This window comes from Salvelinus fontinalis, chromosome 26 (assembly GCF_029448725.1).
Source record: "Salvelinus fontinalis isolate EN_2023a chromosome 26, ASM2944872v1, whole genome shotgun sequence".
NCBI classification, from domain to species: Eukaryota; Metazoa; Chordata; class Actinopteri; order Salmoniformes; family Salmonidae; genus Salvelinus; species Salvelinus fontinalis.
The window spans coordinates 43,844,314-43,862,057 of NC_074690.1; the positions used below are offsets into that span (position 1 = coordinate 43,844,314).

General features: G+C 41.3%; 1 protein-coding gene across 2 annotated transcripts; it reads right to left on the minus strand.

The window, feature by feature from the left end:
- Positions 1–464: 464 nt before the first annotated feature.
- LOC129824405 (MAU2 chromatid cohesion factor homolog) lies at positions 465–16,663 on the minus strand. 2 transcript variants are annotated; one of them, XM_055884020.1, is made up of 19 exons: positions 15,897–16,663; positions 15,650–15,667; positions 13,449–13,514; positions 12,944–13,039; positions 7,783–7,877; positions 7,599–7,626; positions 7,118–7,273; positions 4,973–5,119; positions 4,779–4,869; positions 4,526–4,629; positions 4,348–4,425; positions 4,120–4,185; positions 3,930–4,013; positions 3,781–3,830; positions 3,599–3,676; positions 3,306–3,417; positions 3,088–3,178; positions 2,874–3,001; positions 465–1,906 (listed from the first exon to the last, which is right to left on the minus strand). In XM_055884020.1, the coding sequence occupies exons 1-19, from the start codon at positions 16,128–16,130 to the stop codon at positions 1,829–1,831; spliced, it is 1,800 nt and encodes a 599-aa protein (XP_055739995.1). In that variant the 5' UTR covers positions 16,131–16,663; the 3' UTR covers positions 465–1,828. The 2 variants fall into 2 exon arrangements, with proteins under 2 accessions (XP_055739995.1, XP_055739994.1); XM_055884019.1 differs by having other exon boundaries at positions 4,111–4,185; positions 15,897–16,661.
- Positions 16,664–17,744: the final 1,081 nt, after the last annotated feature.

Consider the following 17,744-nt stretch of genomic DNA (forward strand, 5'->3'; position numbering starts at 1 on the left):
GGTTTGATCAATATCTGGAGGACAAAAATCAAGACCACGGAAGGGCAGGGCTCTCCCATAATCTTCACAATATTAAACATGGAAACCTCCAAAAATGTTAAGAATGTGTACATTGGTCTGGCCAACAATTTTTTAAATGTGTAATTCAAACCTTGGTCACTACACACAATTAGACCTTTGGTTTTACCATTCTCTCAGGAAGGGGTATAGCGGGGAGAGAAACTTCCAATGCAGAAACGATGTTCTTAAGTTTCTTTCAAAGTACCATTGCCTAACCTTCAACCATTTCCACACATCTCTTCCAGCCTACATTGTGGGCATAAATGTGCCCTCAAGCATAAATGTGAAAATTAGCATTTTAAGTGTCGTGTATAGCCAATTCTCACAGGATTGGGGTCAAGGTGTCTGTTACATGGGTTGAACAGAGCTGTTAGATGATCTGTTGTCTCCAATCAGGACCAACGCTCTGTAACAGCCGATTTATTTGGTCTCAAAAGAAAAGTTAAAGGTAACATTTGTATGTTGGAGTGTTCAGATCAGCATAAACATTATTATTATTATTTTTTTAGGTGGATGCAAAATAACTTTCCTTTAGCAATTCTATTCAAAACTTTTCTTGATAATGTGTTGAAAATAACCAACCCCTAATAATTCAATAGTATAAAATAGACTTGATAACTTAAGGCTGTCGTAGCTCGACCATTTTGATTCACAACTGACCAAACCTAGCCTTTACATGTTTAAATCATTCATAAACATCAAAATACACAACGGGGAAAAAGTCTAAATGTTTACATGCCATATTACAAAAACATATCTGCAAAAAGAAAGAAAAGTGAAACTGATATATTGTCAAACCTGGTATATAAAATAGTTAAACTTTACAAAATCGAATAAATGATTCATTTGGTAAAATAAATTGTTAAATATTTACAACACATAGGTGTCGTTGCAAAATGGTTTGTAAGGCTGCGAAAATCAAGTCTGCATTGTGATACACCATACAAAAAAAAAAAAAGTGACTTTCACATAATTACACAGTGAATAAGAATTGTGGTATTCTTGAAAAACATATCACCATTTAAAAACTGTTCCATAAAATACAACTAAAAGTGTCCTTTGCCATTTCACCAACAGGTTGCTCAAATATGACTATGCAGTGCCCCCCTCCGGTTGCAATGTGTACTGTAGTAGAGTTCAGGGGGACAATACTTTTTAGACGCAAAAAAAAAGGGGGGTGCCAACACTGTTGCCATTAAAAATTGGAGTAAAAACAACATTAAAATATTCACCCAATCCAATGCCTTTATTGCCCACTAGGACTGTTGTTGTGTAGGGCCTAACCATTATTTTAAGTTCTCTCACATGTGCTCCAGTGACTGTCTTCTCACTGGTTTATTGTTCTGCTTTGAGCGTGGGCTACAGGCAGTGTCTTTTCTCTCTGTGTGTAAAAACCTACGGAACCCTTGTTGTCCGCAATTCAAAGTCAACCATACACACCACCAGCTAGACCAAAAAGCTAGCTTTGACTGCCATGTGGATATCAGTAAAAACTTGAGAAAAAAAAGATTAGATGTGAGGTTTCAACTCTATAAGGTACTCTACTTTCATTAAGTGTCCAGTGGCAGTCTGAGGTTCTCTCTCTCTGTAGTATTCCATTTCAGCATTAGTTGGCGCTTCTCGTTGGCATGGTAACAACAATGTTCAAACAGACCGGCATCCAGGCTGTATGCAGATCAGCAGCATACGAGTCTCCCTCTTCTTTTCTTTCCCTTCACTGCTCTCATCCTGTCCCTTCATCTCTCATCCTTTCATGGCGTGGTGGTGCTCAGAGCAGGCTGGCCAGGCTGGTAGTGGGTCCGTTCTGTGCCTGGAACTGGCCCACTGGAGGTGGTCCATCCGTCCACTGCAACAACACTCAGTCCATCAGCTCACTGTCTCACATTAATTCCTTTAGCTGTGCATGTACGTTACTGGTCAAAAGTTTTAGAACGCCTACTCATTTAAGGGTTTTTATTTTGACTATGTTCTACATTGTAGAATAATAGTGAAGACATCAAAACTATGAAATCACGTAGTAACCACAAAAGTGTTAAATCAAAATAGAGTTTATATTTGAGATTCTTCAAAGTAGCCACCCTTTGCCTTGACAGCTTTGCACACTCTTGGCATTCTCTCAACCAGCTTCATGGAATGCCTGGAATGCATTTCAATTAACAGGTGTGCCTTGTTAAATGTTAATTTGTGGAATTTCTTTCATTCTTAATGCGTTTGAGCCAATCAGTTGTGTTGTGACTAGGTAGGGGTAGTATACAGAAGACAGCCCTATTTGGTGAAATACCAAGTCCATATTATGGCAAGAACAGCTCAAATAAGAAAAGAGAAACAGTCCATAATTACTTTAAGACATGAAGGTCAGTCAATACGGAACATTTCAAGAACTTTTAAAGTATCTTCAAGTGCAGCTGCAAAAACCGTCAAGCGCTATCTGACTGTCATCAAGGCAAAGGGTGGCTATTTGAAGAATCTTAAATATAAAATACATTTTGATTTGTTTAACACTTATTTGGTTACTACATGATTCCATGTGTTATTTCATAGTTTTGATGTCTTCACTATTATTCTACAATGTAGAAAATAGTACAAATAAAGAAAAACCCTTGAATGAGTAGGTGTTCTAAAACTGTTGACCGGTAGTGTATATGTTGGACATTGTGGGTGGATAAATATTCACCATGGTGCAGTACAAAAATATTGATGTATGATGACTAACTGATATCGATTGATGAGTTCTTATCCTAATGAAGTTATGCTTTAGAAGGCTGTGCATTAATTATATACACATATTGATAGCTTGATTGATGGATCCTTACACTGATGAGGTTGTGCTCAGGGAGACTGCAGGCAGCAATGTGGTCCTGCAGGAGCTGCTGGGAGAAGTTCTGGTGCATCTGAGCCGCCTCGTGGGCATCTATCGTGTTCCCACACGCCTTGTTCAGATCTACAGGGAGGAAAACACACATTCCCAGTCAGTACCACACACACACACAGACACAGACACAGACACAGACACAGACGTTGTCTTACCCTTAAGCAGAGCTGAGGACCAGAGCTGGACTGACATGTCAGGGATCTTGCTGGCCAACTGCATAGCTGGAACAACCATGTTGTTGCTCTCCTGGAGGAAACACAGCACCAAATGCATGGTTCAGATTGAATCACACCTCCTAGCATTGCTCTGAGGCATTATGCGGTCTGGGAAACACTGCTATAAAACCCCAGAGTGCCCTGAGATGTGATCTCACCCGGTGGTTCCCCAGCACGTAGAAGATATGGCCCAGTAGGACCAGAGAGCATGCAGTCAGACGATTCAGGTCTTCAGCATTGGACATCTTCAGAGTCTCCCTCAGGAACCGCCTAACGGGACACAGTCGTACGCACATTTCTTTGTTTAGGCTTCACAGTTGTGCTCTTAGGCTTTCTTTCCAACTGAGCAGGTATTCAAAGTGTGTGTGTTGAAGATATTATTTGTATGTCATGTATTGGAAACATAAACAAATTGTTGCTACAATGTCTGGTAAGTCATAGGTGAACTTACTTGGCCTCGTTGTATCGTCCCTGGAAGAAGGAGAGGAGTCCACGGATGTAGAAGGCTGCTGCTCGCAGACAATGAGAGCTGGGACGGGAGGGGCAAAGGAGTCCATTTAGACTCAAACATCGCAAGATTGTACGTGGAGCTGCCAAAATACATAGACAAACATATACAACACATTCTCTTACCTGACAGGGAAGTTGTGATCTGGGTTTATCCTCTCCAACAGGCTATAAAGCTGTTATAACAACAAAAAAAATGGACGTTAGACCCAAGTCAAGAAGTGCCATTCATCACAACAACCCTGCGATTCGGAATACAGCCGATGCCCTCTGACCTCCTGGTGCCTGTTGCCTTCCCTGATGTAGACGCTGGCCAAGTTGGTCACGATGAAGGCCCACAGTTCCTGGTGCGTCGTCAGCTGGAAGAGTGAAACACGTATTTCAGTAAACACAACAAGAACTAGAAAATGAAGAGGTCACTCAAATTTTGCCAATAGGTATCTTAGAGACACTCACGTCACTCACCCGCAGGGCAGCAGTGAACTGCGCCTCTGCGTTATCCATGCAGTTCACGGAGATGCAGTACAGACCCTGGAACAGACCACAAGCGCGATAAGGGATGTGATTGGAACAACATAGAAAATCAGGACAAAATGACTGCCTGTCCATTTCATTTATAACGTATAGATATAAGAAATCACATTAAAAGTCTTGAAAAATCTGGAGAAAAAAATTACAATCACTGATACTCACTAGCAGGGTGTGTAGCTGGGATGCGTGGTTGGTGAACAACCTTGGGGACTGAGCGCACAGCTGACACACCTGAGAGATCTGAGAATAGGGGAAGATGGAAAAATCAAGCAGGTCATGTGCGCTTCAGTCCAACTATCTGTATACACGAATGAATGTGCATGTTAAGCTAGTTCCATACCTCCTGCAGTGCCGTGGCCTTGTGACCAGTGACGAGTCGACACATGATGATGTGCTCCAGCAGGATGACTTGGAACGTGGAGAGGATGGGGCTGGAGTCCAGCACTAGAAAAGACAACAAACATGAATACTACTACTGCTGCTGAAAAAGAAAAAAGCACTGGGAGCTGTTGAGGGTATGGTTCAGAAGATCACAGAGATCCTATTAAATTACCTCTATATGTAATTCTCTGGTGAGGATTCCATTGACTTACTTTTGAGCTTTTCCAGCTGCATGAGTGCTTTGTCTGTGTATTTCTGGGCCTTCTCCAGGTAGCCTGCTTGCATGGAGTGCATGACCGTCACCTGTGGGAGAAAAAACAACAACGTTAAATCCCTTTTTTTAACCTATGTAGTGACAACAATATGACCCAGAGGTCAAAGGTCATGCGCCGTGTCTGTATCCCACCAGGTAGACGAGGACACACATGTGCTCCTTGGGCAGCCAGTGGAACAGGTCGGCAGGGTTGCTGGGTAGGATCTCATCGTCGTGGAGTGTAGAGATGGTCTGGATGCACTGCTGCAGCTGCTTCAGACACGGCTTCACACTCTTCACCTATCAGCCCAAATGAAATGCATTCATCACATCAGTTTTGTACTTTTACAAGTGGGGCTACGTATGAAATAATGCCTGAGCGTTGCATGACTTAATCTCTGCGTGCTTATTGCTCCTGGTTCCTGTCGTGTTGATTAAGTCCCATTTCAAACAGGTTTCAATAACAGGCCCTTATATTTTGTGACCAGTGACCACACTCAAATACAGAACGCAGGCCTTTGCGATGATTACTCAGGCCATACCCTGCCTGTTAAGTGTATATAGCTACTGTATCTAGAGAGTGTGAATTCATGTCATATATATCACACACAGTTGAAGTCGGAAGTTTACATACACTTAGGTTGGAGTCATTAAAACTCGTTTTTCAACCACTCCAAACATTTCTTGATAACAAACTATGGTTTTGGCAAGTTGGTTAGGACATCTACTTTGTGCATGACACAAGTAATTTTTCCAACAATTGTTTACAGACACATTGAAATAATCTATCACAATTCCAGTGGGTCAGAAGTTTACATACCCTAAGTTGACTGTGCCTTTAAACATCTTGGAAAATTTCTGAACATTGTCATGGCTTTAGAAGCTTCTGATTGGCTAATTGACATCATTTGAGTCAATTGGAGGTGTACCTGTGGATGTATTTCAAGGCTGACCTTCAAACTCAGTGCCTCTTTGCTTGACATCATTGGAAAAATCAAAAGAAATCAGACATTTTTTTTTTGTAGACCTTCACAAGTCTGGTTCATCCTTGGGAGCAATTTCCAAACGCCTGAAGGTATCTGTACAAACAAATGTACGCAAGTATAAACACCATGGGAAAACGTAGCCGTCATACCGCTCAGGAAGGAGACACATTCTGTCTCCTAGAGATGAACGTACTTTGGTGCGAAAAGTGCAATCAATCCCAGAACAGCAGCAAAGGACATTGTGAAGATGCTGGAGGAAACAGGTACAAAAGTATCTATATCCACAGTTAAACAAGTCCTATATCGACATAACCTGAAAGGCCGCTCAGCAAGGAAGAAGCCACTGCTCCAAAACCGCCATAAAAAAGCCAGACTACGGCTTGCAACTGCATATGGGGACAAACCTCGTACTTTTTGGAGAAATGTCCTCTGGTCTGATGAAACAAAAATAGAACTGTTTGGCCATAATGACCATCGTTATGTTTGGAGGAAAAAGGGGGAAGCTTGCAAGAAGAAGAGCACCATCCCAACCGTGAAGCACGGGGGTGGCAGCATCATGTTGTGGGGGTGCTTTGCTGCAGGAGGGACTGGTGCACTTCACAAAATAGATGGCATCGTGAGGAAAGAAAAGTATGTGGATATATTGAAGCAGCATCTCAAGACATCAGTCAGGAAGTTAAACCTTGGTCGCAAATGGGTCTTCCAAATGGACAATGACTCCAAGCATACTTCCAAATTTGTGGCAAAATGGCTTATGGACAATAAAGTCAAAGTATTGGAGTGGACATCACAAAGCCCTAATCTCAATCCTACAAAAATGTTGTGGGCAGAACTGAAAAAGCGTGTGTGAGCAAGAAGGCCTACAAACCTGACTCAGTTACACCAGCTCTGTCAGGAGGAATGGGCCAAAATTCACCCAACTTATTGTGGGAAGCTTGTGGAAGGCTACCCGAAAACATTTGACCCAAATTCAACAATTTAAAAAGCAATGCTACCAAATACTAATTGAGTGTATGTAAACTTCTGACCCACTGGGAATGTGATGAAAGAAATAATAGCTGAAATAAATCACTCTACAATTATTCTGACAATTCACATTCTGAAAATAAAGTGGTGATCCTAACTGACCTAAGACAGCGAATTTTTACCGGGATTAAATGTCAGAAATTGTGAAAAACTGAGTGTAAATGTATTTGGCTAAGGTGTATGTAAACGTCTGACTTCAACTGTATATATATATATATATATATATCTATCTATCCTGGTATGTGTAAATGTTCTTGGCGAATAAAAGGCGATACTGATTCTGTACCTGTCCAGCATCCAGGTAGTGTGTGACCTGCAGCACCAGGAAGAACACCCTGAGGGACTCCTTCTGGATGGGGTTTCCCTGCCAGTTCTCCACGATGGTCCCACACAGAGTCAGCAGGGGGTGCACCTCCCCAAGCTTCCTCTCCATCAGCAGCAGCTTTAGACAAACACACAGGGTGACATTTCACTTTTCTTAAAAAAAAAAATAAAAAAAAATAAGGGAACATTTTGTTATTTAACACTGTTAATCTTAGGAATTTGTGGATTGGGGTGGATTATCCCTTTAATTAAACAGCACAACATAACATTTGTTTTGTTTATTAGGTGGGCATCGAGACTTTCATTAAAACAGTTCAGGAAGCAATGTTCCAAGTGCCTCCAGCAGAATTTAATATTGAATTTGTCATAAAAATGATCATTACTTCATTTGAATTCATCATCATGAGAGAATCTTGAGATGATCAGTATGTTTCTCAACTTACCATTCCTTTACTCAATAGAAAGAGGGCTCTGTGTGGGAGGATAGAAAACAAGGTTCAGTAACATCGTATAACCAGACTACAACACTAGTCATCATCAGAGCAGTAAAACAACACCTTGACAAATGTACGGACATGACGAGAACTGCTCAAATGGTTCAACTTGTGTTGTACCATGATACACTACCTGGTGTACTCGGAGCCCACTACCCGGGCATACTCTGCCCCGACCCCCAGGAGGTCACAGGCTGACACTAGATCCTTCTCCAGCGTGTGCAGTTGCTGAGGGGAAGAAAAACAGGACCATTGAGCAAAGTAACTAATGAGCCATATATAAAGTACAGTTCCTTTCAGAAAGTATTCACACCCCTTTACATGTTCCACATTTTGTTGTGTTACAGCATGAATTTAAAATGTAGATTGTGTCACTGGATTCAACCCATTTGTTAATGGCAAGCCTAAACATGTTCAGGAGTCAATTTGCTAAACAAGTCACATGGAATCACTGTGTACAATAATGTTTGACATTATTTTTTCAATGACTACCTCATCTCTGTACCCTGCACATACAATTATCCGTATGGTACCTAAGTTGAGCAGTGAATTTCAAAAAGATTCAACCAAAGACCAAGGAGGTTTTCCAATGCCGTGCAAAGAAGGGAACCCATTGGTAGAAATATTAGACATTGAATATCCCTTTGAGCATGGTGAAGTTATTAATTCCACTTTGGATGGTGTGTCAATACACCCAGTCACTATAAAAATACAGGTGTGCTTCCTAACGCAGTTGCCGGAGAGGAAGGAAACCGCTCAGGGACTTCACTATGAGTGATTTTGGTGATTTTAACACAGTTAGAGTTTAATGGTTGTGATAGGTGAAAACTGAGGATGGATCAACAACATTGTAGTTACTCCACAATACTAAATGACAGAAGAAAAAAAATCAAAAACATGCATCCTGTTTGCAATAAGGCACTAAAGTATACTGAAATAAAATATTAAAAAACTATTTTACTGATTTACAGTTCATATAAAGAAATCAGTCAATTAAAATAAATAAATTAGGCCCTAATCTATGGATTTCACTTGGCTTGGCCGACCAACTGGGGAGTCAGGCCCAGCCAATCAGAATGAGTTTCTCACAAAAGGGCTTTTTTACAGACAGAAATACTCCTAAGTTTCATCAGCTGTCCGGGCGGCTGGTCTCAGATGATCCCAGAGTTGCAGAAGCTGGATGTTGAGGTCCTGGGCTGGCGTGGTTACACGTGGTCTGCTGTTGTGAGGCCTGTTGGACGTACTTCCAAATTCTAAAACGACGGAGGCGGCTTATGGTAGAGAATTGAAAATGTAATTCTCTGGCAGCAGCTCTGGTGGACATTCCTGCAGTCAGCATGCCAATTGCGCGCTCTCTCAAAACTTCAGACATCTGTGGCATTGTGTTGTGTGATTAAACTGCACATTTTAGAGTGGCCTTTTATTGTCCCCAGTACAAGGTGCACCTGTGTAATGATCATGCTGTTTAATCAGCTTCTTGATGTGACACCTGTCAGGTGGATGGATGCACTATGTAAAACCTTAAATTGTATGAGGCCAAGGCGAGCACAAGATGTAGTGGAGCACACTATCAATAGCTTCATCCCACCACTCCTGTGTAAATTCAACACCCATTTCCCGTACCCAAGCAGATTTAGTTGTTGGTGATGTTTGTGTCCAATGACATAATACACAGATACATCTGAGAAATGACTGCTCTCTGTCGAGGTAATAGAGTCAATAAACCATCCCAGGGTTGGCAAGGGGGTAGAGCAAGGAAGCCAGAAAATTGCGAATAGACAATGCCTAATTTGATGGTAACGGAAAAAGTAAGATGGAGGCATAGAGTATTTAGAGGCCAGGTTAGGAAAACTAGAAAAATGTAATTTACATATAAAAGTCTTGGACGGACTTAATAATGCTTTCTCTCACTGGTATTATCTATTAGGGAAGTGGAGAATAAGTGACTCTTATCAAAAAGGCCCATAGTAGATGCAGAGGAGAATTTAAAATGCTGTCGAAACTGGTACCAAATCTTAAGTGTGGAAAGCACTACACGATTGCCAGTATAGCGAGAGGGGGATGCTGGGAGAGAAGAGCGGAGTAAAGCAGGAAGAGAAGCAGAAATACAAGAATGTGCCTCTAGGTGGCACCATGGGGTATGTGGAGCTTGTAACCAGAATGGCAAATTACTGAAAGTTGGCTGCCCAGTAATAGTGTAAAAAGTTGGGTAGTGCCAGCCCTCCACTAAACTTGCATCTCTGAAGTAAAGATCTAACTCTGGGTACCTTTCCTCCCCAGATAAATGTGGAAACAGCCTGATTTACTTTTTTTTTTATTATATATATATAAAAACAATGGGATATATTGAAATAGATAAAAGGAATTTGGGTAAACTGTTCATTTTTACAGCATCAACCCTTCCTATAAGTGATAGTGGTAAGCTACCCCATCTCTGAAAATCAGCTCTCATTTGCGTAAGCAGGGGAGCAAAGTTTGCAGAAAAAAAGGGAATGAAATGAACAAGTTACATTCACTCCAAGGTATGAGACCAGAGAGCTTAAACTGAAAAGTCTGTCTGCTGAAGCGCTGTAGAATTTATCCACATTTTTTAACAGCAAATAGGTACTCCAATTCAATTCTGTTGAATGCCTTTTCTGTGTCTAGGGAGTTTACTACCTCAGGGGAGTTTGGAGATTTGTTTAACATAAATAATGTTAAACAGCATCCAAATATTAAATTAATATTTCTCCTTTATAAGGCTGTTTTTTCCTGTGATAAGAGTCCTGGTAAGACTACTTACTTCCAGACCCCTCTATCCTTTTGCCAGCACCTTTACATCCACATTAAGGAGGTTTAGGTGCCTAAATGAAGAACAGGAAGTAGGGTCTTTCCCTTTAAGGGGAAGCACTATTGAAGCCTGTGTTAGGGTAGGTGGCAGTGAGCCACGTTAAAGTGATTCATTATACATAGACAAAAGGGGCTAACTTGGTATAGAATTTTTTACAAGAACTCAGTTGGAAACCCATCAGGCTCTGGAGCCTTACTGCTCTGCATCGACTTGATAGACTAACTTTAAGGCTGAGAGGAGAATCAAGGTCATCTCCAGTTCAGCCAGAAATGTTGTCATATTGGTAGTATCTGATGGAAATGTAGACATATACAGGCCAGGGAGGAATAAACATTTGAAGGTGTTATTGATCCCCGTAGTGTCAGAAATCAAGCTATGAGAGGAATCTTTAAATTTGGGGAATCAGACGGGTAGAAGCGCAGCGTTTTAAATTGGTGTGCGAGCAGACGACTTTCCCTGTCGCCATGCTCATCGTAGGTACCACACGAACGCAATAGTAACCGTTCTGCCTCTGTAGCGGACAAGAGATAGAATTCAGATTGTAAGTTCAACCGTTGCTTATACAGCTCTGGAGAAGGCGTCAAGGCATTTTGGTGGTCTAAGTCAAGGATGGCTCTAGAGTTCTTCTAGTTTAGCTTCCTGAGTTTAGTTTAAATTAGCAAAATAAGAAAGGCCTTAAGTGATTCCCATAAAAGAGAATGAGAGGTTGAGCTTGTATGATTTGAAAAAAATAAAATGATCAACAGAGGTGGTGATAACATTACAGAAGTCTGCATCAGACAGGAGAAGATCATTAAATCTCCAGAGAGAGGTACGAGTTTGTCCTGATAGGACTATGTTGAAAGGCTAAAGGTCCATGGTCAGAAATTACAATGGGTAAATATTCAGAAGAGGTGACATTTGGAAGTAACTTACGATCAATAAAGAAATACTCAATGGGAGAAAAATAATGGTGTCTGAAATAACATTAGTAGTAGAGAAATATATGATTTTACTAACCAAAATTGCAACCCCTCCGGCTATGGAGTTAAAGTCTGAGTGGAAAACCTGACTGAACCTGGAGTTTTGTAGCCTCGAGTGATCTTTAACGCGTAAATGGGTCTCTTGTAAAAAATATCACCTTTGCTTTTAACTTTTCCCAAATGGGAGAAGACCCTTGACAAGATTATGCATCGTTTTAGTATTCCAAGATAAAAACTTTATAGGATTAGGCCTACCTATTCCAATATTACTATTATTAGCGTTGTTAGCCATCTAAAATATTGAAAGGAAAAATGTGTGAACAGACCAAGCATTTGCAAAGATAAGAGAAAACGGACGAAAAAATCAATTTAAAAAACGACCAAAGGTCACTCCCCTTGACTCCCCCTCCTATCCAAACCCAATGTCTCCTTTCCCCAGCGAATGGAGACAGCAGGTTAACATTTGTGCAGCGTCGGTGTATACATTTGAAAATGTGTTCACAAAAGAGTAAAGTAGGTCAAAAGAAACTACCCATAACCGTAAAACAGAACTTTCCTGACTCATGGAGTCTTCAATCAGTGCAACAGATACGTGTCTTAAGGATGGCCACATGCTAAACCGGAAGCCTTGTGCACAAAATTTGAGAGAAATAAGCTTTTTGTGCATATGGAAAATTTCAGGGATCTTTTATTTCAGCTCATGAAACCAACACTTTATATGTTGCATTTGTTTGGTATAAAACTGTAGAGAGAAAAAAAAATGTGGCATAGAAATGAACTTCATGTCCTGAATACAAAGCGTTATGTTTGAGGCAAATCCAATACGACATCACTGACTACCACTTCAGATTTTCAAGCACGGTGGTGGCTGCATTATGTTATGGGTATGCTTGTCATCGGCAAGGACTAGCGAGTGTTTTGGGATAAAAATAAACAGAATAGCGCTAAACACAGGCAAAATCCTAGAGGAAAATCTGGTTTAGTCAGCTTTCCAGCAGACACTGAGACAAATTCACCTTTCAGCAGGTCAATAACCTAAAACACAAGGAGTTGCTTACTAAGACAACATTGAATGTTCCTGAGTGACCTAGTTAAATCTACTTGAAAATCTATGGCAAGACTTAAATGGCTGTCAAGCAAAGATCAAAAAACAACTTGACAGAGCTATATTTTGCAAATATTATACAATCCAGGTGTCCAAAGCTCTTAAAAGACTTACCCAGAAAGACTCACAGCTGTAACAGCTGCCAAAGGTGGTTCTAACATGAGACCTGTATTTAATTTTCTATAAATTAGCAAACATTTAAAACTTGATTTATTTTATTTTTTTAACTTTGTCATTATGGGGAAGTGTGTGTAGATATGCGATATTGTTTTAATCCATTTTGAATTCAGGCTGTAACAACAAAATGTGGAATAAGTCAAGGGGTGTGAATAATTTCTGAAGGCACTAAATAGAGGTTATTTCAAAAGTTACAGATTTAGTTGTTAGGTTGACGTACCGCCAGTTGGAAGAGCAATCTGCAGTGCCAGTAGGGAGTTTGCTGGGAGATCTGGATGGCCTTCCGTAGCAAGGGCTTTGCAGAGTCAACCAGATTCTAAAAAAAGACCAGAGATAAAATAACTTTTACTACAATACAAAAACCTACAATCAGAGGTGTTTTCTGAACAAACTGCCATATGATACTTTATCTTAGTTTCAGAGTTCACTTACATGCAAAAGCAGCTCAATGAGGGAAAAGACAATGCAAGGATTACTGATCAAGCATATTTTGTGATGACATAACAGCCAAAAAGTAAAATGAATGAGTATGACATTTTGACACGAGTATGACATTTTGACACGAGTATGACATTGTCTTGAAAAAAGGTTGAATGACTACAGAAAGGAGAACAAACCAAATTGCAAATACAAACATGTGAACAGAACTGTTGAAATGCAGGAAATGGCCTAGTGCAAGGTGAAGGAAGGCCACAGGGTGCCAAGGATAGCAACACTTCACTTACCTGTTGGCAATAGAGCTCTGACAGAAGACTTGCAGCCTCAAATTTGACATCTTCAAACTGAGGGATCTGGTATTATTTGTAAAGGAAAAAAACGTTTCTCTGCAATCTGCACAACAACATTACGATCAATGAAGATTAAAGACATAAATAATTGAAAGCATGGTCAACACTTCTCCCGTTAGATCAGTGGTTAGCAAACCTCCCCTGGAGACCCTTCTTTAAATTTGTATTGGCGGATTGCAACCGAGAGGTCCATACACCGCAACCTACTGTATTGGATTATGAGGCCAGTTTACATTTTTCTTACTTAGCCCTGTGTTTCCACCTACTCTTCTGGAGTGTGTGCATGCATTCAACTTTGTGAAGGGAAAAGGGCCAGGGAAAAGAGAAGAAAAATCGCTTAAAGGACGGGACACTATCGTTTAACACACCATGTAACTCTTCTGCAGTAAAATCTTGTTCACCCAAGTATACTTCTCTGCAGTTCTCACCACATCTACTTTCTGTGATTTTACGTTCCATGTCAGCGCTACAGTTGATAACCATGGCTTTGAAAGGAAAGAAACCAGCCTTTCTGAAGCACGTTATTACTATCACTCTATTGGTCTCGGCCTACTCACAGGGATCCTCTCAGGATCCCTCGCCCTGATTCCATCTTCCTCTACTACTCTCTTCACTAGCTCAGCATACGACAACTTCTGTAATACTCTGATCCTGGCAACCTCAACCTGCCCCTCTCTCACAGGACACTTCTGATCTCCAGCACAATGGGTACCCCTACAGTTAACACACACCTTTTCCCACTGATACTACACATTCCGTTGTCTCATGCACAGACTGCACACTTCTCACATCAGTGTCTTCTGTTTCACCACATTCCCCACGGAGTCTGCGTCGCACTACACGGCGGGTATCAGACGCCGGGAATCTTCAATTTCAGTTGATCCTTCTTAACACTACCCCAGGTATCAATCACTTTAAAACGCTCCACTCCGTGCTCCAGAGAGCAAAGCAAGTCACAGTTGTCCCTAGGCGCGTGGTGAAAAGCGCCCGTTCCCTCTGGACAGAATAAAAAAATAAAAAATATATATTTAAACAGCGCAAGTCCACCTCGAGTTCCTTTCACTGACTCAGTCCCCAAACTCCTTTCCACCCAACCTGACACCACATATGTAAATCAGCCAGAAGGCAAGGATCTCTCCAACAATCTCACTCCCACTGGGCCAGAATCATCCTTGTCATCCTTTTCTTTCTTCACAGACATCAACCTCCAACCCTTGCAGCTCCAAATCCTCCATTATTATTTTTTTTAAACATTACCCTCACTCTCTTCAACTCCTTTAAACTCCATGTCACTCATCAGTTTCACATTCTGAGCTACTAAAGTATGGTTTCCATTTTTGTACACCCATTTGTCCTTGTTCCCTTGACCCTGCCCCCATCTTCCTCTTGTCAGTGCCACCTTCTGAACTACTGTAGCATGATTTCACATTTCTGTACTTCTCCCTCTCAACCGCCTCTCTTGTACCAGGTTTTTCCCCCTTTGTTTATTCAACTTTTCCAAAATACGGTTTTTCATTTTTGTACTTGACGCCCATCAACCTCCCTTCCTTGTCCTCCATATTCGAAACCCCGGGCTTCGAACTACCAAAAAGTCCCTTGTTTCTCAGCCTTGTCTTTTCAAGAACTCAGTGCGGAAGTGGTGGCAGCATTTTACGCAACATGAACCATGAAAGTACGGCGTAACACCATTTCCCCATCCCTAGCAAACACAGCCGATTAAACTATTTGCATTCTAAACTGAAAATCATGATTAGTTGATTATTGAAGTCAGCTGTGTTAGCTGGGGAAAAGTGTGACATAAGTCAGGCCCCCCCAGGACTGGAGTTGCACATCCCTGAGATAATAAGCATCGTTGTGTAAATACTGACTAAGTGGCTCGCAACAATAACCATATAAACAGTCTATCCCCTCCTCGGGGAACCCCAGATGTTTCACTATTTTGTTGTAGCCCTGAACTAGCTCACCTGATTCACTTTTTCAAGGGTTTGATGATTAATTAACAAGTTGAATCCGCTGTTCTAGTTCGGGAATAGATCAAATAAATGGAACGGCTGGGGCGTCCCCCGAGGAGACGTTTGAGAACTACTGAGTTAGATGCATACTCTCACACACGAAACCATTATAATGCAAAAGGATACTTGTTGTGATATGAACCACTGTGAAAGAAAACAGAGTGCGAAAGTTAGTTTCAATTATCCGTTTTGTACATGGAATGTTGACGTCCTAACAATTAATGTAAGCTGTCACGCGATAATGTAATATTCTCACTGATGAAATCAACAACGTTGATTCACTTTTCTGATCTGCAACACAGACCGCTTTGCCATAACTGCGGCCTTACTCTCCCCTCCACAATATCCACGAAGTTTCCTAGGGAATGCTCACCGCTTTCTCCAAGTGGCTCCGGGCGAGTTCGGTGTTCTTGGTGTGGTGGTAGAGTACCGAGCCCAGTTGGAGATGAGTTCGGGCTTCGACCCTCTGCGGCGGTTTAAACTGAAACACCGCCTGCAGACAGTGGACGCAGAGACGGATCTTGGGGGGACTTGACGTGCGAAAATGTTCCGCAAAGCCGAGCAGAGCCAGATACCAAGATTCCGGAGCGTCTCCGCTTGTCGCCATTTTGCTAACAAAAGCAACAGTCGCTATCACACGACTGCCGCTGTTCAGCGATAGTTTGGTCCAGGGCACTGAACTAGGATCGGTTATGCTCTCTGACTTCTGAATGTTGTGGTTAAATTGGGTAAACTGTCATTGACAAAGATTATGGATATACTGACAATATGCATTTCTCTCCGCCCTAACAGTGGGGGGTCGTTATCCACAAAGCGGGCTGTCCAGCTTATCATTTCTTTGATTTTGGATTGGTGGATACATCTCATTATTGTAATACCTTTTTAAATATTCGGTAAGGGTTGACGTCAACCGCCTGTATTCAATGGAGAGAGACGCTATGCTACTAGCCTCATGACATGAATATGCATAACTATCTCGAGACAACTCCGATAGTGTTTTTTCTAAAATTTTCCTGGAAGTCACGTGTCCTACAGCAGTACTCTCGTAACAAATTAAGCATTAAACTTATATTCGATCAAATAAAACTCATGTAGCAAATAAGCAGTTTCTTTTTTTGTTGACCCAACTTCGACACTCAATGACGTCATACAAAACGTATTGCTTGATGCGCTAAACAACAAAAAAACACCACCTGCTGGAGGGAGAGATTATCGGCGGAGTTGGGCCTATATGAGCACAGGGTGACCGGACGCGTTACCAGGTGATTATGGGGTCAAATGGATCCAAGGGCCCAGCCCTCGATGTAGCTGAGAGGGCGGTGAAAAATATAAACGTTAATGCAAATCACCAGCGGCGACCGCTGGGCGATGACCAATCATATTGAGTGGTTTCCATTACGAACTGACGCTATGCGACCCAAGGCTGGAGACTTTCTTCAGCAAGGTTGGCTGACAAAAATACTAGGATGGAAGCAATGTAAGTGATTATAACGTCATAACGAATTATGCAAACAAGGTACATTTGAGAGGAATATGTTAGTTAATATAGAGACAAACGATTATGCATATTTTCTTGTCAAAGTTAATTTACGAAAATCGCGATTTAGCAAACTAGATGGAGAGGATAAAGTGGAGTGGAGGATAAAAATGCCTGTATGCCTACGGATATGTAGGTAGCTATGTAGCCGATCTGTGTATGGACTCTAAAACGTTTGGTATTGTGATGAAACAGCAGGGAGCAGGTCCCGAACCCTCGACCTTCTAGCCCGAAGTCCAGCGCGCTATCGACTATGCCGCAAAAGCATGCTCACGCGGCAGAGTCGATATCCGCGCTTATAAACCCAGGGTCGTTACAGTATACATATTAGTTCAGAACCTAGCTATGAATCTCAGCTATCATAGCCAGTTGTATCAACTTCAAAACAGTTTGAATGACATTAATGAAGCCTATGGATTGAGTAGAATATAATATAACTTTGTGCCAAGGATGCAAGTCGTATATTCATGTAGTTATTACCATGCATGGGATCCCCACATTGTAGCCTGTACATTTAATATATTCACTGATCATGTAACTCTATTTTGGCAAATAAAGGTGCAGTTCAGGAATGAATGTCTGAGATTATTTTACAGTCATATCCAATACCAGGAGTATCAAATTCCAGTCTTTGAATGATTCTGTGTCTGCATGTATGTATTACAATTATACATTTCAACAGTG

Excerpts from the sequence above, each read along its gene's own strand:
- LOC129824405 (XM_055884019.1), bottom strand. The coding sequence starts at position 16,130 with ATGGCGACAAGCGGAGACGCTCCGGAATCTTGGTATCTGGCTCTGCTC. Across the intron at positions 7,878-12,943 it reads GATTGCTCTTCCAACTGGCG|CAACTGCACACGCTGGAGAA; the intron begins GTACGTCAACCT and ends TCTTCCCCTCAG. Across the intron at positions 3,677-3,780 it reads GATCACAACTTCCCTGTCAG|CTCTCATTGTCTGCGAGCAG; the intron begins GTAAGAGAATGT and ends CTCCCGTCCCAG.